The 24,351-nt window shown below is 39.6% G+C and overlaps 1 protein-coding gene across 1 annotated transcript; it reads right to left on the bottom strand.

The window, feature by feature from the left end:
- Nucleotides 1-5,151: 5,151 nt before the first annotated feature.
- On the bottom strand, nucleotides 5,152-22,998 carry tmod2 (tropomodulin 2). Its single transcript, XM_058629818.1, has 10 exons — nucleotides 22,853-22,998; nucleotides 17,513-17,739; nucleotides 15,621-15,777; nucleotides 11,448-11,570; nucleotides 10,872-10,946; nucleotides 9,710-9,840; nucleotides 9,518-9,625; nucleotides 9,283-9,426; nucleotides 8,903-9,047; nucleotides 5,152-7,231 (listed from the first exon to the last, which is right to left on the bottom strand). The coding sequence occupies exons 2-10, from the start codon at nucleotides 17,636-17,638 to the stop codon at nucleotides 7,200-7,202; spliced, it is 1,041 nt and encodes a 346-aa protein (XP_058485801.1). The 5' UTR covers nucleotides 17,639-17,739; nucleotides 22,853-22,998; the 3' UTR covers nucleotides 5,152-7,199.
- Between the last annotated feature and the right edge of the window lie 1,353 nt (nucleotides 22,999-24,351).

Raw genomic sequence — 24,351 nt, 5'->3', positions numbered from 1 at the left:
GGTGAGAGCTGACAAGTTAGCAGGAGCACCAGAGCAGAGCACTGACGGTGTCCGTCAAACACACCAGGCCTCATACCTGACGGACTGCGTTATCTAATCATCTGTGAAAATCTGCAACATCTGTGAGTGCATATTTCATCTAATCCTCTGAGTGTGTATTTAGTTTAATTAGAAGAAAGGTTTGCATTTGGAGTTTTAAAAATGTTTATTATCAGAACTCGTGGTTGGAGTGATTAATATTAAATGGCTCTAATGGAAAAAATGTGTTTCCTGTCCTGAATGAATGTCAACTTTTATAGGAATGAACTTTCATCTCCATCACAAGGAAGCAGAGCTGCTGCTGCTGCTGCTGCTGCTGCTGCAGCAAAACTACTGTGTCCTTTTGTGCTAAAAATAGAAAGTTGATGTCAAACACATTATATTTAATGAAAGTGAACAGATAATCCCACTTCAGAGTGGAAAAATGATCATGAGCAGCCTTTAAAACCATGGCTGGCTCTTGTCTGGTGGGATTTTTTTAATGAAAACTTTATTACTATATAATATGTATAAATTACTTGTTGGGCATTTATAAAATAACTTTCCATTACATGAATGAATTGCTCCCTTTAGAAACTTGTTTCTTCAGTCACCGTTTAAATCTACACACTATGTCATTCACCAATCGTTGAATATTGGAGGAACAACAACAAACAACCAGAATAAAGTAATCAAATAATTTGCTCTCTCACCATCCTCCTCCTCCTCTTCCTCACATATACTTCACACACTGGTATAGTGAGATTAGATTAAGATGGCATATACAGTAGAACAGTATTTCTGTACCACCAGAGGAAGCTTGTGTAACACTAGTGGTACACGCACCACAGTTTAAGAACCATGGCCTAATATCAAAGGCAGCCTGAGTGTCTTGTTTGGTCAGTAGGGGGCAGGCCAAATGGAGAAAAAAAAGTAAAAAAAAATTTGAAAAAGACATTGAAATAATAATATTTAAGATGATATTTCACATCATTTCAAAATAAAACTGTTTGTTTTGACATTGTGAACGATAAATAGTTCACAATATAATCATATTTATGATGCAAAATGAATCTAAATCTATTAATAATAATAAAAAAAAATACATATAATTAAATAGAACTTGATGCCGCGAGTTTGAAACCTTTTGGTTAACATGTGTAACTAAGGGACAAAGAAGTATAGTTTGAGACTTCTGCTTTATGCCTTAGGATGGTTGGAAAATAATCAGCTGGTACTTTATTTATTACCAACATTCTTTTCTTGATGTAAGGTTTGTTCCGGAACAATTCACTTCATTTAAAAAAAAAAAAAAAAACAAAGGCCCAGTGTTAAAGTGGCCAAGACAGAGAGGCAGAGGAGGAGGAGGAGGAGGAGGAGGAGGAAGAGGAGGAGCAGCAATGACACATGTTCATACAGTATGTGACACGTCTGCTCGTTCATGCGTCACTGCAGTTCAAGTGGAGGAGAGTTTTCACCCGTGGCTCTGATGTTTAATCCCTGTCAGCGTGAGCTACAACTAATCCAACCTTCAGAATAAAACGTGCTTCAATATCAAGCAGAAGCAGAAGAAGCAGAGAGAGAGAGAATATCACCATTTATGTCACACCAGAAGAACCTGAAGTATCTTAGTTATTAGGTTTAGACCGGTGTGGAAACTCTCATGTTGCATTAAACACTTCCTGTCTCACCCTCTCACACTCACTGTATGCAAATTTCATTATGACACGATGACACTCACCTTGTTCTTTCTCTCCCCTACTTTGTGTTTTTTCCTTTGTGTCCACAGCAGTGCATGAAGTGGGGGAAAAAACAAGTGTCAGTTCTCCCCTTATCCATTGTTACGAAATCATTAAACGCTAAATTATGGAAATTGTCAGTAAATAAAAGATGCCACAAGGTGTTTGTGAGGTTCACAACATTTAAATATTTAGTCTTAAATTACAAAAAAAAGTGGACTCATGTTTCACATTTTTGCCAACTTGTATATTTAGATTATCCTCAACATTTACAACAGTAATTTAAACTTTATGCACTTATTTGGTGACCTGTCATTATGCTGTTCTCCACACAAACAATTCATTCTTCTTCCTCCTCTTTCAGCTTCTGCCTTTAACAATACAAATAAATACCTGTGGTTCCATGGCTGCAGGATCCAGATCCTCTTGTGAGGGTATGCATATTAGTTGCAGTCATACTGTCGTCATTATTGTTCCAATATGGTTCAAATAGTTCATTCTGTTTTTGTCTCTTCCCCGCTGGCATTTCTTTGTCTGTTTATGAGCAGCTGCAGCAGAACTCAAAAAAATAGCTAAGAGTGAATTCTGATGAAATCTTCAGCTGACGTTGGTTATTTTGGCCCAAGTAAGAAATAATTCAATATTTAGTGGAGATCTGAACAAAGAAGTGGATTCAGAATGTTTTTTAAAGTTTGTTTAAAGTAAATATGTTTTCATATTCACTTCAGTCTTATACGCTGTTTTAGCATGTTTTGGGGCTTGTACAAGTTATGGTTCTAAACAAAAGTATGTAAGATCTGTTTCCCGGTGAACGCAAAATCATGAAGACTCTGATGTGTTTTCGATGATGTTAAAATCACGTCTGTTAATCCCTCACACTGCAGGATAATTTGGCCAGATAATCTGTTTAAATCAGACTAAAATCGGAAGGTACGCACCACTGTTGGAAGATCCAGATTGGGAGTGAAATCTGGCCAATTATCCTGGAATTTAGGAGCTATTGTGGTTAGATTACTTCAGTGAGTCTGCTATGTTTGTACAGTAGCCCTGAATAATCAAATCACACAGTGGCTCAAGGGAGAGCTTCTCATTATTTAACCGAACCAGAAGGTTATTTTACTTTTTGCACAGAAACTTGGATGCAATGAGTGAAACAACAAGTTTTTTTGTTTTTTTTCCAGTTGGTTGCAACACACAGCTTCACCTCCAGGTGCCGCTAATCTGACACACTGTTCCTTTAAAGCCTCCACATGACATCAAATTAATGACAGAGCTCTGTGAACAACCCCAACGACAGACACGGCCGAGAGAAGCTGTGAGTTACAGTCTCGTGCAGAGGAGTCGTTGTTATTAATAGTTCTGGTCTGAGGGAGCGTCTGTACTGCACTTACACAAACACGCCGCTTTACGTTATACTTTACTGTCGGATTGGGATTTTTAACAGACATGACATGAACCCGCTGCCCTCGTTTCGTATAGTTGGCAGCGGTTAGTGTAAGAGATTTGTCTGACAGCAGCTCAACCACAGCCTTCTGCACAGAGGAAACTCACACACATGACATCATCGCTCAGGCATGTGCAAACAATCTCAAAAAACTGGATGTGATTAAAGGGTGCACACGGAACACCACCTAGACTGCAGTACCTCCCAGACCAAAAGGTTTAACCGCAGCTAAATTCAACGCCCGCACAAAGTCACATAGAGATTAGCCAGGTTTTTTTTTTTTACCTCTGCTGGGGATGAAAATATGAGACTCAGTCTGAGGATACTTGAGTAAAAAGTACAAGTTTCTGACCAGAAAATAACTTTAACAAAGCACGTAACAAAGAAAAGAATGGAGATATTAATCTGAGGTTGGGAAGCACAATTTTTCAAAAATGTTACCCCTATTCTGGCAATACAAATCTAAATGTAAATCAGTGAAGTATTCCTTTAAGTAGAGACTGTAGGTGAGTCAGGCGACCCTGACTTGAGGACATTCGTAGTTGTGAATCCCTCCAACTTCTATAATCTGTTAGGTTTTCCACTTGCAACACCACACACTGTATTTAGGTTTTCAGTGACATGCCGCCTCACCCTGCTAAAAACATCTGAAGCTACATTTTGTGGCTTTCATTGATGGAGGCCTCAGAGGGGCAACTTTTATTTTATTTCCATCACTCAGTTTGAGTTTTTATCCCTACTCCCATTACTATTTTACACCACTATTGTTGTTACTTTTATAGACCTTCATTATACTTAATTGGTTGGCACTGGGACTGAGAATTGTATTACTCATTGTATTCCGTCTGGAGTAATATGGACGTTAAGTAATTGTCCTTGGGATCTTGGTCAAAGTCAGTCTTTCATTTCCCAGGCATCACGTCGTCATTTGCTCTCTTGCTTAACTTTACTCGCTCATTGTTCTGCACGGAATCTCACGTGACCGTGGACAGTGTCCACAACACCGCTAGTAATTCCGAGTTTTTTCTGCGTTGGCCTAATCTACGTACATCCATACATCAAGCAATGCAGGACATGAAACAGTAGGTGGCGTCGTAAACAAAAAATAAAAAAGGCAGACATTTTACCTCAATATCAACAAAAAAAACAGGGACATGTAGAGATTATGTAAAAACATTTATTGTTGAGGATGTTTCATATTCAGCAGTGCATTTTACCAGTCTTGTGGTTTTATCATAGTAAGTATTCCTTATATTTGAGTCTACACTCTGGGTTTTTTTGATTGAAGGTACAAAAGAAATCTCAGCAGTGAGTTGTGCAGATTTACGTGGTGCAGGACACACATAAACACGTGTGTGTGTGTATGAGCGCGTGTGTGAATTTGAGATGTTTTTTCTTAATAGAATTAATATACATATAATATCGAATCACAGATTATCATTATTATAAACAAGCCCAAGCGAAGAAGCAGTATTCCACTTTACCCGACCGTATGCCAGCAAAGCACAGTGATGTAAAAGAAGAAATAATTAGCAGATATGGAAATGGAAGAAGAACACGTATAATAAAAACATACAGTATTACTCGTGTGTCAGGAATGTGCGGCTGTGTGGTCGACAGAAACGTGAAGTGATGACGTCATGCTAGACTACTGTTCCTATTAGACATTAACCGTATATATATATATGCACTGTATATACAGAAGTTTCAAGTAAACTCTGAATTAGTCCTGTTATTCCACAATCCTTCCACAAGCAGGAGAGTACGCCTGTAATATTAATAATGCTGTTTTTAAATGTTACTGCAATGCTCTGCTGTGGACGAATCAAATTCATAAATCTCTACACAGGATTCCGACGAGGGAATTAAAACAGTGGTTCTCAAAGACTGGGTCACGACCCACAGGTGGGTCCCACAAACAAAGTTTTACTTAATATTTATTTATGTATGTTTTAAATGACCAATTCATCCAGTCCATACATTATGCACAAACTTGTGCTCTTGTCATGATTTATAGTTTTGTGATTTACAAAGCAAAAAGTCGGTCCACTGTAAAATAAGTGCTGTAAGCCAATTCTTCCTCACATGTCTCTGGACTACAGCTGTATGTGTTTGTTTTTCTACATATGAACACAAAAAGGAATGCAAAGACAGGGTAAACAGCAAAAACAAAAACAAAAACATCTGGATCTTGTTTTTCTTATTTCACTTTTTCAGATCTGTACTGCGAGGATGTGAAAAGCTGCAGCTGAAAAAACCTGAACGTGACAAATATTGATACTGTAAGCACCGCGTGTGTTAGTCTTTGGTATAATGGTTACGCATCAGAGACACTCTCACTGCATGTTGGAAGTTAAAAAACATGATTCATGACAGCAGTCCGAACAGAGTTAAGGCTGGGCGATACAGTATGTATGTCGTTATCATGAAACTAGAAAACAAAGAAGCTTTAATCAGAATATTCTGGATAATCTTTAGTGTTTCCTTCATTTTTTTGTGCATCTTAAATGTGAATATTTTCTGGTTTCTTTGCTCCATTTAGCAAAGAAATCATTAAAACTTGGTTTGTGGACAAATCTGGGGACAAAGCCATTTTGAGGTTTGGGAAACACAAACATCAACAAAGTAATTGTTAGATCACTAAATGATCCGTCAATTATTTTGATAATTGATTAACCGGTTTAAGTCTTTTTTTTTTTTTTACCAATAATTAAAAAAAGATTTCTGATTTTTTTCAGCTTCTTAAATGTGAATATTTTCTGGTTTTTTTGCTCCACAATAACAAAGAAATCATTTTTGGTTTGTGGACAAAAAAACAAGATATTTGAGAAACACTGATCAACATTTTCTGAGATTTCACAGCGCAAACAAGTCCTGGATTAATCGACAAAAGGAATCAGTTATGAAAGTAACCGTTATTTGCAGCCCGAATAGAAAATGAAAGTTTTGCAACTGTGTGGATGTTGAAGAAACCAAGTGTGGTTTAAAGCTTCTTAATAATCCAAAAAAAACCACAAGATTTTAGAATCATCGCCCAGCCGTAAGATCCTGGTATATTTTCAGTACAATTCCTTTTTTTTCCCCCATCAGAATTATGAAGACATTTACTGTAACGAGCCAGAATAACTGACATGAGAGTTCGAACCGTATCAAAACAGGGTCATTAGTTAGAATAAAACTCAAAAAGGAATAAAAACATCACCTTCTACAGCTCTACATGAAGCGAGGAACACCTCGTCTCTTGTACAGACTATAGAACACGACCAGCACCAAAGAAAAGTGTCGCAGACGCACGCGGGAACCGAGTCATGCTGGGTTTTTTTTTTACAAGGCAACTCCAGCACACAACACCTGCGAATCACAAAATCCTGTGACAAAAACAATACAACTGGGATGTTACCATTACTGCACTATAGGTTTTAACAGTATATTAAGACTAATGTCTGCAGAGCTATTCCCCAGCATCATTCTACAGGAATCCCACCAGAATCTTCAGCCTCAACAGCATTATTGTGAGTATTATGGAAGGACACTACAGAGTATTCTTGAAGCACGTTACTGTGTTTTCTTTACAAAGCGGTTAACTGTCGCTTCAGTTACTTATGTAGTAATGTTCATGTTCATTTACCATGATAATAGCACAGTATAAAAGGAAAAAGGGCAACTAAAATAAAAAGTGAGGGGGGGGGGGGGGGAATGAAATGAAGCTGAAATGAAATGCCTAAAAACTAAATCAGATTTACACATAATTTCAACATAATAATAAAAATAACAATAATAACGATAAACAAAAAAGTATGAAAAAAAAGCATAATGGGAGAGGGCAATTCCAGTTATTTCCCTTCTTCTCAGGTGTATGTTCTGGTTGAGTGCGCCTTGCTCCACAGTTTGGCACAAGACTGAAGTTTCCACACAGTGAGATGAGACCAGGGCATTGGCTGAAATTATTCCACATGGTGAGATGAATACACCGGATTAGCGGGGAGACGTTTCGGGCTTTACATGTCTCCTTCCACTCGCCTCCTGCGGACTGGATAGAAAAAGTGGCGTGAAAAAGGGGACAAAATACACATAAAATACAAATACAACAAAAAAAAGTGAATCACTGCAAACATGCAACCTTCAACTCCCCGTTAGTTTATCACGAAAAAACACTAGAGTGAGTCATCACGAGCTAAATCACAGCTACGCCATCATCGGCGCGTGTCAGCGTGTACAGAGGGAAACGGGGGGGGCGAGGGCGCCGTCCGCCTCGAAGCTGTGACATCACACGGTCATACGGTTAATGCAGTGAATGCTCCATTCAACAACTGTGGTAGGAAAGGACTGTTATCATATCAGAGATGCATTAACACTCTCAGTGAGCACACCCATGCACCAGACCTGTGCTACCGCAGCTCTGACAGGAGGAGGAGCTAAAAGAGAGCAGAGGTCATCACTGATTGACACCAACACATTAGAATGATTCAAAGACAGAGTTTCACATGAGAGAATGAGAACACTGTGCAGATTCTTTCATTCCTACTCTGTCCTTGCACTATGTTGACTTTGGAGAGCAGATAAGAAAAATGCCAGTTGTCAGAGACTCAGAGCTGGTGCACGTGAGATTGAGTTTTGTATCACGTTGACCTTTTAATCCCCACCCTTGTGTTTTTGTGTTTATAACTTTGGGAATATGATGACATCACAGCCCCACCTCTCTCTTGCTCTTGCTGTCGTTATCTTCTTCATTGTCATCTTCTTCTTCTTGTATTTGTACACGTTTTACACTCACGCTCCATGTCGTCTTCTCTGTTTTCGGTGCATTTCTGGGCTTAATATACGTACTGCAGCGCAGAGTGCTGAGTCGTTCTGGGCCGTGAATACATTTCTTAAAACAACGCCATGTACGGAAAACATTTTAAGAATAAAAATGAAAGTGAATGAGGTCCGAAACTGCCAGAATCAGGCTACGAAATGAGGGTCAGTTAAAAAATGAGGCGAAATTTTAGAACTAATACGAATTAGCAAGAGATTCTTCGGGAGAGAGAAAGATGTACTACCTTGTAGCTTATGAAAAAATGTGTATCTATTGGGTTTACTAAGTAAAGTAAATATAAATGATTTTTGTAAAGAAACACATGAATTCAATAACAAAACAAATCAACAATTTTTTCAATTATTAAAACAAGCTTTCTGATTTTCCAGCTTCTTAAACGTGAGTATTTTCTGGCTTCTTTGCTCAATATAAGAAAGAAATCATTAAAACTGAATCGTTTTGGTTTGTGAACAACACAAGACATTTTACGGACCAAACGACTACTCGATTAATCAACTGGGAAAATAATTGTTAGTTGCAGCCCTAGTGAAATACTGTTTTGTGTGAGTGCACCGTCAGAAGTCTTTAAACATCTGCTTTCATCTTGGCCTGTTTGCTACAGTGACAGCACCTCCAGCAAAGGTTCCCCAAGTTATTTTGAACTTTGACATGAACTCTGTAAAGAGGCGGGGCCTGAAGTTATAGCACCGAGAGATGATTTGAGTTCATGTCCAAAAGGCAGCTGTACTGTTGCTTTTAATCATTTATTATTAACATTGGACATACTCTTGTAAATCAGATGAGTATATCACCATATTTTGTCATGTTACCCACATACAAAGAAACGTAGAAGTGTGTGTGTGTGTGTGTGTGTGTGTGTGTGTGTGTGTGTGAGACTCCTACCTAGGTCATTGTTTTTTGTGATGGCTGCAGCAGCTCTGGAGCGAGGTCCCTGCTGGGTGAAGTGGTAGCCGAACTTCACTATGCTTTTGTTCTCTTCCAACATTTTAGCTATCTCCATCTCTACAGTCGTACCGAGCTGCTGCCTCTGAAACACACAAGCGAACACACACTCGTGAACATCCGAGTGATGTTAAGCTTCTTTTCCGTAACAGATAAAACAAACTCATGTTTGTTTTATCTGTTACTCATTCATTAGATTTTCTGAGACTCTGACCAAACATTCTAGATTGATGATAGCTGTTGGAATAAAAAGCAATTTAACACACGTTTTAGCAAAAGTATTTTTACCAATAGCAGCTTCCGTTCAAATCATACTGTACCTGGTTGTCTATCTTGATCTCTGTGAGTGCTTCGTTATCTCGCAGCGCGCTAACCAAAGCCTGCACCCCCACTCCAGTAATGAAGTTGGATTCCAAGTTCAAACTTTGCAGCACTTTGTTTTCCCGCAGCATTTCACCGAACGCCTTGAAGAAGAACGAGGAAATTAAGCAAAAGATCTAAATATGAAGTTAAGAAAGAAAAAAAAAAAGGCATTTAAACACGCCTCCTCCTCACCACAGCGACTGGGTCGTTACTCCGCGTTGCTGCCATACTGAACTTCTTCACGTGCGTGTTTGTCTCCATGGCTTTGGCAATGTCTTTCAGGGTGGGAATTGGAATGTTCTGAAACAAATCAACAAATGATACACGGTCATTAGTCGAGGGAAACTTATAAGATGTTCGCTCTGAAAACTTGCTTCTGTGTACCTTAATGTTGTTGAGGTTGACCTCTGTTAAGGAACTGTCGTTGCTTTTTATCCTCTGCAGGGTTTCTTCGACGTTGGTGGGATTGGGCGGCTCGTCAAACACCGGGGTCATTTTCTCCCCTTTGATCACGTCTAGATGAGACAGGAGGTTAAGACATTGATCCTTTTAGAAGCTTTCAATTGGTACAGGTAAAGGCTAGTATGACTACGTCCAAACTACGGCTCTGTATCACATGAGCGTTAGAGTGCGGCTCAGGGCGCATTTTTCCGTCTGATCCCGACTGAGCCAGAGAGAATATTGACTGAACCTGACAAACTGAGCTGAAGTGTACTCTGACCGTCATGCAGGAAGCAACTACTAGCCCCATGAGCACACACGCACGCACTGATTCAACCAAGTCACACACCTTACGAGTTATCGCAAGCATTTACGAGCGTAATTAAACTTCAGACATGCCATTAAATACAATCATTTCTTCTTTATTGTCTCTTTTTACATAAAAAAAGAGAAAATCCAACCACTGTAGTTTATTTTGAGTTGTTGTGGAGAAAAAGGATAACCTCTACCACGGATGGCTTCAAGAGCTTGTGTGTTGTAAGTTGTAAATAGTAAACCACGCTTCTGAACAGAAACGCTAGTTCAATCACTCGTCACTTTCTACTTATTATCACATATTTTTACTCATTATACATCAATGTATTCAATGTGTACGCCGTATTTTTGAATTCATCTTATTTTACTGTATGTCCTACAATAATTTCTGGATTTTTGTTTGAACGTGGCCTGAACCATCGGGCTTGGGGTCGGGTATCCATGCTCGAATGGGCATGCGTGCAACAATGTCAACAACAAGTGGATTCTCTACTTTGCTGTTGATTGAGAAAGTACTATTAATGAGAAAAAACATGCGTTTACAGAGCTGATTGTCAAGTTGTGGCTGATAAGAACCATCAGGAAGCGAATGTGGGGAACAGCATCGTCATTCCCAGTGTCTTCCTGTCCAGACTAAAATGATGTCTCTGAGTTTTAACTAAAAAGGAGGTAGCACTGTTTTCAAACTTCATATATGGGGTGGGATGTGGACAGCAGGCGTACCCAGAGCAGAATGTATGAATTTGTAAAGGAACACAGAGCAATGTGGATGAAGTATGACTGTACTTACTGTTGTAACCTTCTTTCGTTCCGGTGCAATCGTATGTCTGACTACTGGTGACCAGTGTGTGAACACCAAGGATCGCTGAGAACAAAGATAAAAAACACAGACTCAGTAAATGTAGGCAAGGAATCAGTGAGTGCATATATTCAAAAATATACCACTTAATGAATGAAAGTAACCACAATGTTTTAATATTTTATTGTAATACTTTAATGTTCTTGTATAGCCGTCTATGTATTCTCTTGCATTTTACCTTTTATTTCACTGCCTGAAACTGTGCTGCTATAACAACATTTTTGGGGATAAATAAAGTAAATCCATCCATCTATCCCGGAAAGTGGTTTCATTGTGTTCGGCCAAGCCTTTTTTCTCCTTCCATCAACTTAAACAATAAAGGACAATTGGGAGAAACAATAAAAGTGAAAGGATCATTTGTTTTATAGTCTGAGCTCATGTTTCCCACAACTACATCCATGTGTTCGGCTTCCTTTTCACAGAAACCCTTATAGCTCAGCTCTTATCTTATATATATAATGTGAGTGTAAAGCCTTTTAGCAAACACGTCTTTGTTCTCATGCTCACCTGCTAGATCACACAGCTCTGTGTCTGTGGCGCTGGACAAAGCTTCCTCTAATTCTGGATCGAGGGTCGTGACTTCTTCCTGGCGCGCCTCGAGCGGTTTCTGCTTGGGGATAAATACTTTACCTATGGAAGAAAGAACAAAAAGGTTTGGATGATGTCATTGAAAATCTTAAAGGAGATGAGTCAACCTTTATAAAAAAATATATATATATACACACAGGCAATAAATTCCTTTTACATCAACAAGCACAAATGAACTGTGTCCATGCAGGCCCAGCTAAAGGTTTTATGAGACGTTACACAACCACTCCTGTTTCCACAAAACATGTCCAACTGCTAACAGTTAATGAGACCATTGCTCTCCTTGTGCCTTGTGCAACAGTTACAAGAGTGCATGACCACCAAGAGCCGTGTGAGTGAGTGACTACAAACAGATGGATTCACTTCCAGATAAAGCAACTGAGGAGCTGCACCCAGAAAAAAGATGTTCTCATAATCATTTAAATCTTTTGTGATTGTTAAATTATTTTCTTGACTAATTGATTCGTCCATAAATGCACACATTGGTGACAAATGCTTCCTGAACCTGACAATAACAAACTAGTTTACAAACCAAAGCTACTCCATTTATATTTGGTTTAAAGAAACCAGGAATGGTTGCATAAATGTTAAAACTTGGCTTTTATGTTATAAAAACCCAAGTAGTTTGTCTATAACTTTAGTAATCAGTTAATCCTTGATCTATCTTTGCAGACTAATATGCATACAAAGATATGACAGCAACATAAACTCATGTATGTATCTATAGTCCTGTTATAACTGAGCACCACGGTGCAGAGATCTGTGCTCTCGTCCCTTTCCTTTGCGCTTGCATTTTTATTTAACTCATTTACACACTCTGTGTTCGTTGGCTTGTTTCCTAAAAGCCATTAAAAGTTTTATGCTTTTTTTTTGAATGCACAGTAAAATGTAACAGGTCACATTTGGCTTATTTTAACACTGACATTTACACAGTCCGTGTTAAGAAGTAGTTACTGTCCAATGTGTTTGAATGCTGTTAAAAATGACTGATATTGTAGTTTAGGCCTGTGGACAATGATTAGATTCTTTATGACAAGGAGACAAAGTGTCAACAACAGAAATGTGTCATGGCCTCCACAACATTTCCCCCCTCAAACTAGCTGAACTTAGCCCACCCGAGGGCTGTCCAACAACTGTGATATTGCCATGGTTACCAATCTGGGCAAAGAAACGGAAAAGAGCGAAGGAAATCATGGAACAATGACTTTAGTCTAATCTAAAACTGCACTACTGTGGCATAAAAAAGCAGGCATGGGCCAGAGAACTCAGCCAGCGTCTCTATATGCCTGTCAACTCCCCAAGACCAGGCCCTCCCTCTTTCCTAGTCTATCTGCTCAAACTGGTCCCAAGAGGGGGCTCTGGCACTTCCTGAAAGCAAGTAAACAGTAAATAAAGTCATTAGGCGGAATGTGTGCCAGTCTCACTGCAGCGACATTTAGCCTCTCTGAAGCAGTGAATGAGGGGGGGGGCATGAGACTGATGGGCCCCCAGAACATGAGCACGATCCCAACAGGAGCATATATCAAAGTCCTGATGAGGAAAACACATTGGGTTGCAACACTGTACCAACGTGGAAAAAAAAAAAACAGGGGCCAAAACAGAGTCTGTCGGAGAATTCGGGCTCAAAGAGACAGACCCAGAGGTTTCAAATAAAAAGTGTGGACTCAAGTGTGAATGCAGCCTAAGCACCAAGACATTTTAACAGACTGTAAACATACCATTACACTGAATTATAATATATTTGGAGGTATAACCAAAACTCAGCACACTGCAAACCCACATAATGATCCCTGGTTTACAGACGCTATACCGCAACAGCAAGTAAAAGGGGTCAGATGTACCTGTAACAGATGTTTACTTTACGTTAAACTGTTTGCTTTACTCAGTTCTACTGCTTTAGATAAGTGTGGCTAAATTGAGGGCGAGGCTGATCCAATTATTCAACTGATTGATGAGTAGCAGCTTTGTCTATAAAATGTCAATATCAGTTCAAGTTAATGGAATTAAACTACCCATACATCTCAAATTGTGAGTTTGCAGTAGCAGATTAGCATCAGTTCCCTGAGGTCGGGTCCTCACTTTTATAGAGAGCTGTTTGAAGGTTATCAAGGTCACGATGAAGTTTAGAATTAGGTCAGGTTTTTTAAAGTAAGATGTGTGCATCATGTGTCCTCACAAAGATAGAATTACAAGCATATGATACATGTGTGTGTTCTCACAGCTACACCCTCACTGTACAACAATTATCAAAAACCACAGTGGAGAAAAGCAACACGGACTGATCTGACACAATAACACATATTAAGAGGTTTAACAACTGTATCTGTTGCCATGACATTTAAGCAGACTACTTTTTTTTTTTTTACAGTGAAATTATGTGTGTTATTATAAGGAGATCCCTCCCCACACACACACACACTCGCAAACTCCTCCTGACCACATTATTTATCAGCAGGGGGTGAGCACAACAAGGGGAGGAGAATGAGCCACATTCCACAGAACCACCAGGGTGATTTGAGTTTTCCATGTTGTCATAGGGTGTGTACAGACACACACACACACACACACACACACACACACACACACACACACACAGACATTGCAGCATAATGTCTACCAGACCAACGTTGTGTTGGGGGGGGATGTCAGTTCCATATTTCCTCTCCAGAGAGGGAGTAGATCTTTGGGGGAGATCTGAACAAAAAGACATTTCTCTGGAGAAGCGCTTCAGCTCAGTGATGTTTCCAATCGACTCACTTTTCTCCCCCCCATTTCACTGTCACATGAATCACTTCCCAGTGACTTCCATACGTATCCAACCACAACCGAAAGAGTCTGCGAGTCCTTTGATTCCTCAACCGACCGCTCATTCAATTGATTTTAAATTTTTGCGTGTGCACTGCTGGGAAACCACAAAATGCAGTGCCAACAGTGAAGGATTTCTTTCACATGACTGCTTCTTGGTGATCGTATAAAAAAAAGGAGGATTAAATAACAGTGGATCGGGGCAAGAGTGGGGTGACATCAACATATTTCACTGATTACGACAAAGATGGCTACACAGCCATGCACAGGATTACGTCATCTACAGTTTATCACAGCAGTATAATAATATTCACTGTGCAACACAAGTACAGCAGGAACAATTAGCTGCTGTTAGGATAAGATTATATTAAACCAGTGTGTTTGAACAGAGGAGTTTTCTATCAATGGAATCATTTCTTTTCAGTTTAACTATCAACATTAATCCCATAATAACCATTCACTGGTTTGGCTTAAAGTAGACATCTCCATAAAATCCAGTGAGTCTTCTCGCTCCTCTGATACCAATACTACAGGCCCAGCTGCCTGCAAAAGAGCCGGATTACATAACCACATTTCCACTGGCTGTAAAAAGAAAGATTATGTGTTTGTGACACTAGATCTCGACGTCGTACAGTTGTGTGGATTTAAGCATTTTCATTTTTCCGAACAAAGCCAAACAATCCTCAAGACTTCGAGCTCATCGAGATCTTCTCGATTTATTGCTCTCTTGAACCAGAACTGTTAACGTCAATTACCAGATAAATATCGAGACATCTTATCCCAACATTGTGTCCTGTGTTTGACACTCCCTGCCTCATATCTCTCGGCGCAAAGACAACCTCCCCCTCACTGCTGTATATTACATAAGAGCAGACATGCATGAAAACATGCAAAGACAGCAGATCAATATTCACTGTTGTACGTCTCTTGCGCTGATGAAGACACATGTTAAAACACTTACACACAAATTTGGAGGGGAAAGTTTGAGATTAAAGCAAACAAATGTGTTCACATACATCTAGATATTCAGATTTTAGGCCTGATTCGTATAAAATGACTTGTGACTGATTTACATTGACATCACACACTCAGGTTTGCACAGCTATTCTTTTTAGGACACTACATTGACTTTAGCATTATCCCCAACCTTAACCATAACCAGTTAATGCCCAACCCTAAACTTAACCTAAAGATAATGTTCTGCCTCATCAGGACCAGGTGTTGGCCTCCATGAGGACTACTGGTAAGTGTTTGTGCCAGAAAAGGTTCATAAGAGGTATCACGCACCTTTTTTCTCTCCAGTGAAGGGAACTACATCCTCTCTGTCCTTGTGTTCCATTGCTTCCTTCTCCAGGTATTTGAGCAGGCTGTCCCTGTTAAAGGGTTCTGAAACCGTCTTAGATGTCTGGTCCTTCTGGCGTAAACCGGCTGGGAGAAGAGCATTCTGCGGAACAGGGAAACAAGGAGCCACATTAGACCTGTGAAACGGTAAGGACTTCAGAACTGTCACAATCTTCTAACCCATTAACTGATAAATACTACATCAGGTTTAGTTAGTTTCACTTTCACCACTGTAGCAGTAAAACAACAGACTGTGGGAACTGTTTTTAAGTAGGGTGGACCAAAAGACTAGACTTTCAGAACAAAGAAGACTATAATGAGATACATAAGAGTAATGATTACTTTTCTCAAATGAAGGGTTTAGGTGGAGATTACTGGTTGAAAGGACTATAAAAGGAGACCTTTGGTTTATTCTGGTTTGACTTTTAGGTTGATACATAGATACAATTGTTTATTTCATGTATTGATACAGAATATTTGTTAACACTTGAAACTGATATCACAGTCAGGATTAGGTGACGCCCCTTGCTACGGTTACAAAAGAGTTTCTGCTTGATCACCGTTTATCATTTTTGCATGATGACAAAGATGTTTGAGGTCAAACCCAGTTGCTGTTTTGTTTTGAGTGCCTTAACTTTTTATTTTTTCCCCTCATAGTTCAGTTTAGCTCTTCAGAATAACCTTTACAACGATGTACAGTAGCAGCCAGAGACGCCCTGAAAACACTGCCTCCTCCAAACAAAGACATGTTCACAATGCCCTGTCAAATATAGCACTGAAAGCCAAGCCTACTAGATTCTGTCCATCATCCTCACAGTAAGTAAGATAATTAGGATTAAGTAGCTTCACCCCCCCAAAAAATGGCCTCATTTGAATTTGAACTTGTTATTACCAAAAAGCCTCAGTTTTCTATGTTATATTCTTTGCCACCTGGATTAGGTTTTTGTGGGAAAATGTCATCCTGTTGTTTTATTTTGTATCCAAAACATGGTTCACCTTGTGATGACCTTGTATGTACTTTGTTTACACAGAGGTGATTATGACACGACAAATTATCTCCTCTGAGGTAAAGACCCCACGGGGTGTAATTGTGCTACTGTTGCATCTTTACAACAGGGACCATATAGGAACTGCAAGTGACACAAAAGTTGTCCATTGCCTCTATAACCTGTTGAGACATGTCAACTAAAACCTCATTTCTTTACTTGTACTAGTTTGGCACCAAAAACTAACTCTGCCCATACCATTACGTCCACACATTAAAAACTTTCCCCACTACTTTCAACTGCATCCTGTGGGCTCTGTGTGTCTCTTGAGTGGTTTAGAAAGATGGTATTTAAATAACACATCCTGAGGTTTGGGAGGAGTAATACTTACTTACACTTATTTATTATACTCTAAGCTCTACTCACAAATAAACAAACAACACTTGGCAGCCTGCTGACAGAGTCACTGAAGCCCACGCTCCGCCGCTAAATCATTTTCCAAAGCATAAAAGCTACAGACTATAGTGGGAGTGTTTGGAGGTTACATAGGAAAAATCCACACTTGGTTTTGGGTGAAGTTCCATAAAATTTAAATGTAATGATGAGATATTTTATGTTTTTAGTGTTTTTTTCTAGGGTTTGCTTCGATGAAACCAGTACAACCCTGACAAGTGACATTAACTTGTTGATACCTAGTAAAACTGGGTGCATTTGTAAATATTTTGTGGAAAATGTAAATTATGAGCATTCATGAGGTTTTTTGTGGTGTTTTTTAACAGTTAAAAGCAAACCACAGGATCTCCCTGCAACTAAAGAGCTCTGGAGCTCCTCCAACCCTCACTGAGCTCTGACCTCAGGATCCATCTCCTCGAGGGCCGTCTCCAGCTGCTTCAGCTCCTCCGCCGACAGATTGTTGAGGATCTCATCTTCGTCCAGATCCTTGTACTTCTCCAGGTCCTTCTTGAACGACAACGCCATGGTGGCAGCTATAGTTTGCTAAGAAACACCCGAGAACAGCAATAGACCACAGCCACAATGTCCCTTCACGGGCTCACAGCTCCAGAGCGAGGAGAGGCGACCTGGAGACAAACAAACAAATAAACATGGTGATGCAGTCGCATCGTGTAAACTGAGACAAATGTTGTTTATCTCATTCCTGTGTAACAATAGTTAATCACAGCTGGGACCAATGACGCAACACAGACACACACACACAGCTGGAACAAAGGAAGAACTTTCCAAAGCTCAGAAAGATCATCTGACCATATTTCCCATAATAATAAATTGTATGATATCCATTTTGAGACAAGTATCTTAAATAAATAAAGCAAAATGTACCAATGGCAGCAGGTAAGAGTGAATTTCTCTTTAAAGAACATAATACAACAGTTTTAGATGAATTACTGTACGGATGTTTTAGGAAGCGAGTGTATTTTCTGTCAAACAAAATGGAGACGCTTATGGCTTCAGTTTCCTCTCCCACGCCATGGTCTGAACACAAAATGACCTCATGGTGTCCCCGCAGGACTCACAGATGGTCTTAATCCTAATCATTCACATTTAACTGTGCACACACTTCAACACAGCTGATTTTCCCAGACTGTTCGCTCATGCTATAGTCAAAGGGTCGTTAGTCAATGTTGGGGGTGGGACAGAACGTTACAATACTCTAACAATATAAATAAAGTTTGATCGATTGATACATCTTTTCCTTGAATCATGACAATAATGATGGGCTGGCACCAAATATCGATATTTTATTGAATAAAATTGAGCTCATGTATAGAATAACTAAATACTTGATGGCAGATGCTTCCCTTGAAACACAATACAGCGCAATCACTCATTCTTGACAACTTAAAGATACAGCGTAACCTAAACTCTGTCAAACCTAATTTAAAAAATACCCTTGATTTCACTTTGGTGATTTAGCAAAGGGTCCTTGAAACATTTAGTGCCACTTCCCCAGAGCTGCCCGAGCAATTTCTCTTCTGCAAAGGAATTCCTAGGGGAGTCTGACATGGTGTATGTGTGTGTGTGTGTTTGTCTCATACTGTTCTGTGCTTTGTCTCCACAAACCGGGCTCTGTGCTCAACAAATTCTTATCCACACTTTATCCATTAGACATCTGCAACTACCCCTCATCTTCTCTGAGATGATTAGAAGAGTCATGGGAGCAGCATTCACAGGCCAACACGTGAAGATGGGCTAAATGTCAACAATGATGGCCTTAATAAAAGTGTGTGAATATAATAACCAACAATAATAATAATGTCACATTCATGTTTGGCTCATTTAAAGTGACATTATCAGCGCCACAAGTGAAGTGAAAAAACCTGGTCTACATGAAAATGTCAGACAGGGAGACAGTGTAAATAATATATGGAGTGACAAATGTGAAATCCTTATATTTCTGTGGGACTGTGAAACCCACATAGATACGCCAGGTTAAAAATATCTCACAGTCATCTTAACTGTGTGAAAACTGTGCTGTTTGCTGTAAACACTACAGCTGTTGTCTGTGCAGAGCTCATGGAACAGCACCAGAACTCGTTTCTCATGATATCATTATAAACCTGTGCAGACTGGTTGCTAGAAATTAGGAGTTTTCCTGTTCCTGAAAACAAAAAACCCCATGGGTTTTCACTGTAAATTTGTAACTGTAATTATGAGTTTATTCTGCCTTTACATCAGGTGGGTTTCCAGGCACATTTTTGTCATTATAATTTTCAAATTATTTTGGATAATTGAAGTTAAGAGGCCACTGACAAGGATCTTGGAGAAAAAAAACAGAAATTCAAGGTCCAGGGAAGCACACCCATACCTATAATGCTCTGACAAGATCAGCTCAAAATAGTTTGCCACATTATTCCGCAAGAAAACACTTTCCGCTTAACTGACATGTAATTCATCACATTTAAGCTTCAGTCACTGTTTACAATGAGGCCCAAGACTTTCTGACTGCAGAGGAGTAATGGTGCATGCAGACAGGGATAATGATGGCTATGGGTGGGCTCAGGCTGAGGTGGAGACACTGAGAGGATCCATTAGTCCAATCTGATTGATTCCTTTCTCCCTCATCTCTCTCTCTCTGTGTTAATCCTTCAAGTCAAACAGGTGGCTCAAAGCCAATAATACAGTAAAACATGTCTGCACTCCAGTCACCTTGAGCTTTCCTTTACTGACCTGTGTGCACTACCAGGCTACTGTTGGTCACATTCAAGTGGTGCAAGTTAAGTTTACATGAGAAATTTGTTTTTTGTTTTTTTTTAGACCTCAGCATCTTTTTGATGTCTGTGCAAAGTTAAAAATGCATGATTTTTCAATTTATTCACAACATAGAGAACAAAGTGCATAAAGTCTATGCGGACCTTTTAAGCAAGACCATATGTATTAACCTACCATAGTATAAAAATACTCATGTCTGGGTGCTAAATAAACAAAATTCTGATTGTTTAATGTTGAATACACTAAAATAGCATGCAATAAATAAATACTTATTTGTGCTATATCAATGTCGTGTTAATGGTTTTGATTAAGAACATCTCAGTGAGCCGGTTAAAACATTTCTTGCAATTCAAAACATTGTGAAATGTAGATCTTTTTGACAATAAATTTTTGATATATTGCGCAGCCCTACTAGTGTGAACCCGTTTCAGGTCAAATGATCAGATTATGGTTGACAGGCACACTGTAAGATTATCAAGCATGACACAGTATCAGACACAATCACAGACATTTCTAGTGTAGTCTTGCAGTGAAATATCCCAGTTGGCTGTGCTAATTTAGATCTCTGAGGCAGAAGCTGGATGAACAGTATTTATACTGCAGTGAGTCAAACAGGAAGAACTGGTTGGTTATTACATTATTATAGACCACCATCTCTCTACAACGCACTACAATTAGACTGACCCAGCTCTGATACACCTGGGACAAGAGTCTGCACGTCCTCCACTCGCCTACTCTCCTCCAGTTTTATCGTCTATCACTATGTCTCTGCACCTCCACCCTGACTTCTTCTTTCTTCTTTTTATATCTGCCTGCAAGTGTCGGAAATTATAGAGAACATTGCAGGGGAAAAAATTATTTGACAAATACTAGTGGTAGAGAGGCTTTCTTGCTTTTTATTATAGCAATCTTGGTTTTCATTTTAATGGTCAGTAAAAGTATCTGTGCAGACCTGGTAAGGGCCAGACAGGAAGTGACATGTTTCACAATAAAACTGACATGATTTCTATACTGCCCTCTCAGTCTAGCTGCTCACTCAAGACACTGATTCCATTATTATGTAGTAAGAATGGCTCAATACTAGGTCTGAGAATCGAGAATTGGAAATTTAGTAGAATTGAATACCGTCTAATCCCTAAATCGATCCCTAAAAGGAGTATAATTGCAAACAAACGATATGTCCACAAGGACAGGACATGTTTTTGATACAATGTCGCGCTCATCTTGTATTGCTAACCTGGGCAGCAGAGAGAAAAATGGACCGCAGGAAACGGTCAAAAACGAGACTGCAGTGAGACAGAGAGATGGTGGTCTGTAACCTATCAAGACTCGCTTTCCCGTGGTACTGAAATTGAAAATTGGACTTGTGGTGTAGTATGTACGTGTTTATAAATGCATCAGATTTTACTTTTATTCTTTTCCAATATCCATTCCAGTTATTTTGACCAGAATTGGACTGATACCAATACCGCGTATGGGTTTGGCTCATCCCTATAATGTAATGAGAACAGATTTCTGGGAGTGCCCAGTTTCCTTCTCGGGCTCACGCATGAATAAGACAGGTATAAGAAAGACTGGCCCTTTAACACCTTTGTCACAACAAAATAGCCACAGTTCAATGGAAGTGCACAACAAGGGTGAAACTCGACACTCACAGACAGGTTTCACTCTCAGGTGAAAGGCATGCAGGTAAACTAATCCTGTCTGAGGAGCCAGTGTAGCTACCAACACTGTAGTGCAGAGGAAGCCAACATCAGGGCACTACCATCCCCAAATCTGCCTCATCAGCACTCACTGCAGTCACCACCACTACTACATTCCACGCAATTACACGACCTGATCCACAGCTTCAGTGATGTTACCTCACCTGCCTTCAGGCTTAAAAGCAAGACAAGAAAAATCTCAAGCAGAAATCCTCCTTCAGATTTGGACCACGCCCTTAAATCAACACTGAGTGCTGCTGGACAGATAGAGAACCCTTGTGAACACACATACACTCCTTATCACCTGAACTGAAGATTTTTTGTCAGCAGACTTTATGACCACCCACTTAACTAAAGAGTAGTACAATCCCCACTACCAGCCTTGAGCCCACAGGAGTCATACAGCATCCTCGAAGACTCGTTCCATCCTGCCCATCATCTTTTTGAAATATTGCCCTCTGGCAAAAGATTTTTTTTTTTTACCCCAGAGCCATATTCACACTGAACAATGAACTCAAAAGACCTCCCAACATGAGACAATACTTTACATTCATGTTTTCACTGCACTGTTATTGTGCAATACTGCAATTTTAAAGTGAAATGAGCATTTTTTTTTTACTTAATTATCTTCCTCAAATGCGTACGTCGGCTGATTGAACGATTGTGGGGTTAAATTAATGTATACAATTATTACTAATTTAATGTATGAGTCCGTTTCCTAACAGTGCACCTGGATTTTGTTGTGTATTATTACAGTCTATACAGTATCTAATCTAATCCAACTGTCTAAACTGTAGTCTTTCGCCAACTCTTCATATTCTCCTAAAGCCAAAATAGGCAAAAACACACTCAAGTTATAAGATAAATGTAAGTGTTTACGGCATAAAAATGGCATAAACTTGGCTGCCTCACCTTCTTACCTTCCACTGACACAGCAAACCACGTAAGCTAACGTGTTTACGATTACCTCACCGATAGTTTCACCATATTTATTTGAATTGCCATCACATACTAACCAAGCAAAACCAAGTCGTTTGTCGAACGCTTACTTTGGCCACTTGGCTCCTACATCGAAACCGTGAGAAGTCGCCTAACTGGGGTGTGATATAGACAAGATGCTAACTCGTTAGCCTCTGCAGTGGAGTGAAGTTGCTAGCACTTTAGCTCAACTAGTGAGCTTCACAGCACCCGAAAGTGTCAGTGCGTAAAACTCACTGGCTCAATTCTCCAAACATACGAGCTACTGTACGTCTCTTCTTACCTGAGGCGAACGGGAACGAGCTAGTGTTTCCCCCGGTGAAGACCAGACTTTCCAGTGAAAGCGATTCCTTCAGCGCTGGATGATTTTCTCTCTGACTGAACCCAAGCAAGGGCGGCAACACAGGAAGAGAGCCGCGGCGCATTCCGTGAGCGACGGCTGGACGAGCCAATAGACAGCGAGCATGCAAGGCCCGCCCTCTTTATCCGGGAGAGCCAATGAAGTGATAGAGAGGGAAGGCGAGCATGAAATAAAATATCTACTTTTTTTGGCAAATTCAGATGTCTTTAATAGGGGGTTCGCGACCCCTAGGGGGTCCGCGGGGGTACTGCGGGTGGCTGCCACATTTTTGGCTGATTGGAGACATCTTCTTATATTTTTTAACATATATATGTATATATACATACATATATATATATATATATATATATATATATATATATATATTTATTTTTTCCCCACAATTTGAAAGTCTTTTAATACACATTAACAAGAACTTCTGGGTGCCTTGATGATTTGACCAGTACATTTTTCACATAAAAAGTAATTATTTTAATAGCTCAGTATTGTATGTACAATAACAAGCAGTCATTGGTATCAGCTAACAAGGTATGTTTATAAATGGTAGTGGCACAGTAAACAACACATCTGACCAATAAATCTGTGCCAATGCACTTTGTCATTTACTCTCCACAGTGATATTATGTAAATATCTTAGTAATAGTGGTTTTTTTTGTATTTTCTTACGTTTTTATATCCCTATTTTATTGATTCAACTTTTACTATTTTGTAGCTACAGGATCTCTTTTTATATCCTTATTGTGTTGTTGTTTTTTAACTTAACTAACTTAATCTAATATCACTATATACAAAAAACATTTATTTACAGAGCTTATCTTCTTTGACAACACAGTGCAACACAGTAGTGGAGCTAGAATTTCACGTTCCCCTGAGTCCTCCCCTCCCACATCAGTCAATATGAGCTGTGTAACAAGATGCCTTACACGTAGCACAGAAGCTTTGAGAGGAGAGGGGTGGGTGATGAAATAGATATCAGTAACCCAATGCAGCAATAAGAATAATAGTAATTAAGTAATGGGGGTACAAATTTCAATTTAGATTTGATTCGTGCATGTTAACACTAAAGGTGGCATCAAGCTAACAGCTGTTATTCACTTGAATTTATCCGGTCGGAACAATGGCCTTTCTGCAAGTTTGTATGCGTGGGTTTTCTCCACACACACAATTTGCCTATTATGCAAATTGGACACTCTAATTGACCCCAGGTGTGAGAGTGGATGGTTGTTTATCTCTATGTGGCCCTGTGATGGACTGACGAACCTGTCCAGGGATGTACAGCCCCTTTCACCCTATGTCAGTTGGGATTGGCAACAGCGACCCCCACGTGACCCTCATGTTACCTAAAGTTCCTAAAGTTACAAGAAAGATGGATGGACATTTATTTCAGAATGACAGGTGATTCTTACATTCTAACATTTACA

This window comes from Solea solea, chromosome 5 (assembly GCF_958295425.1).
Source record: "Solea solea chromosome 5, fSolSol10.1, whole genome shotgun sequence".
NCBI lineage: Eukaryota > Metazoa > Chordata > Actinopteri > Pleuronectiformes > Soleidae > Solea > Solea solea.
This window is presented reverse-complemented; position numbering and strand designations above follow the sequence as displayed.

Coding starts and splice junctions, on each gene's coding strand:
- tmod2 (XM_058629818.1), bottom strand. CDS start 17,638: ATGGCGTTGTCGTTCAAGAAGGACCTGGAGAAGTACAAGGATCTGGAC. Junction 15,778..17,512: donor TCGAGGAGATGGATCCTGAG/GTCAGAGCTCAG, acceptor CCTGTTCCGCAG/AATGCTCTTCTCCCAGCCGG. Junction 11,571..15,620: donor CTTCACTGGAGAGAAAAAAG/GTGCGTGATACC, acceptor TTTCTTCCATAG/GTAAAGTATTTATCCCCAAG.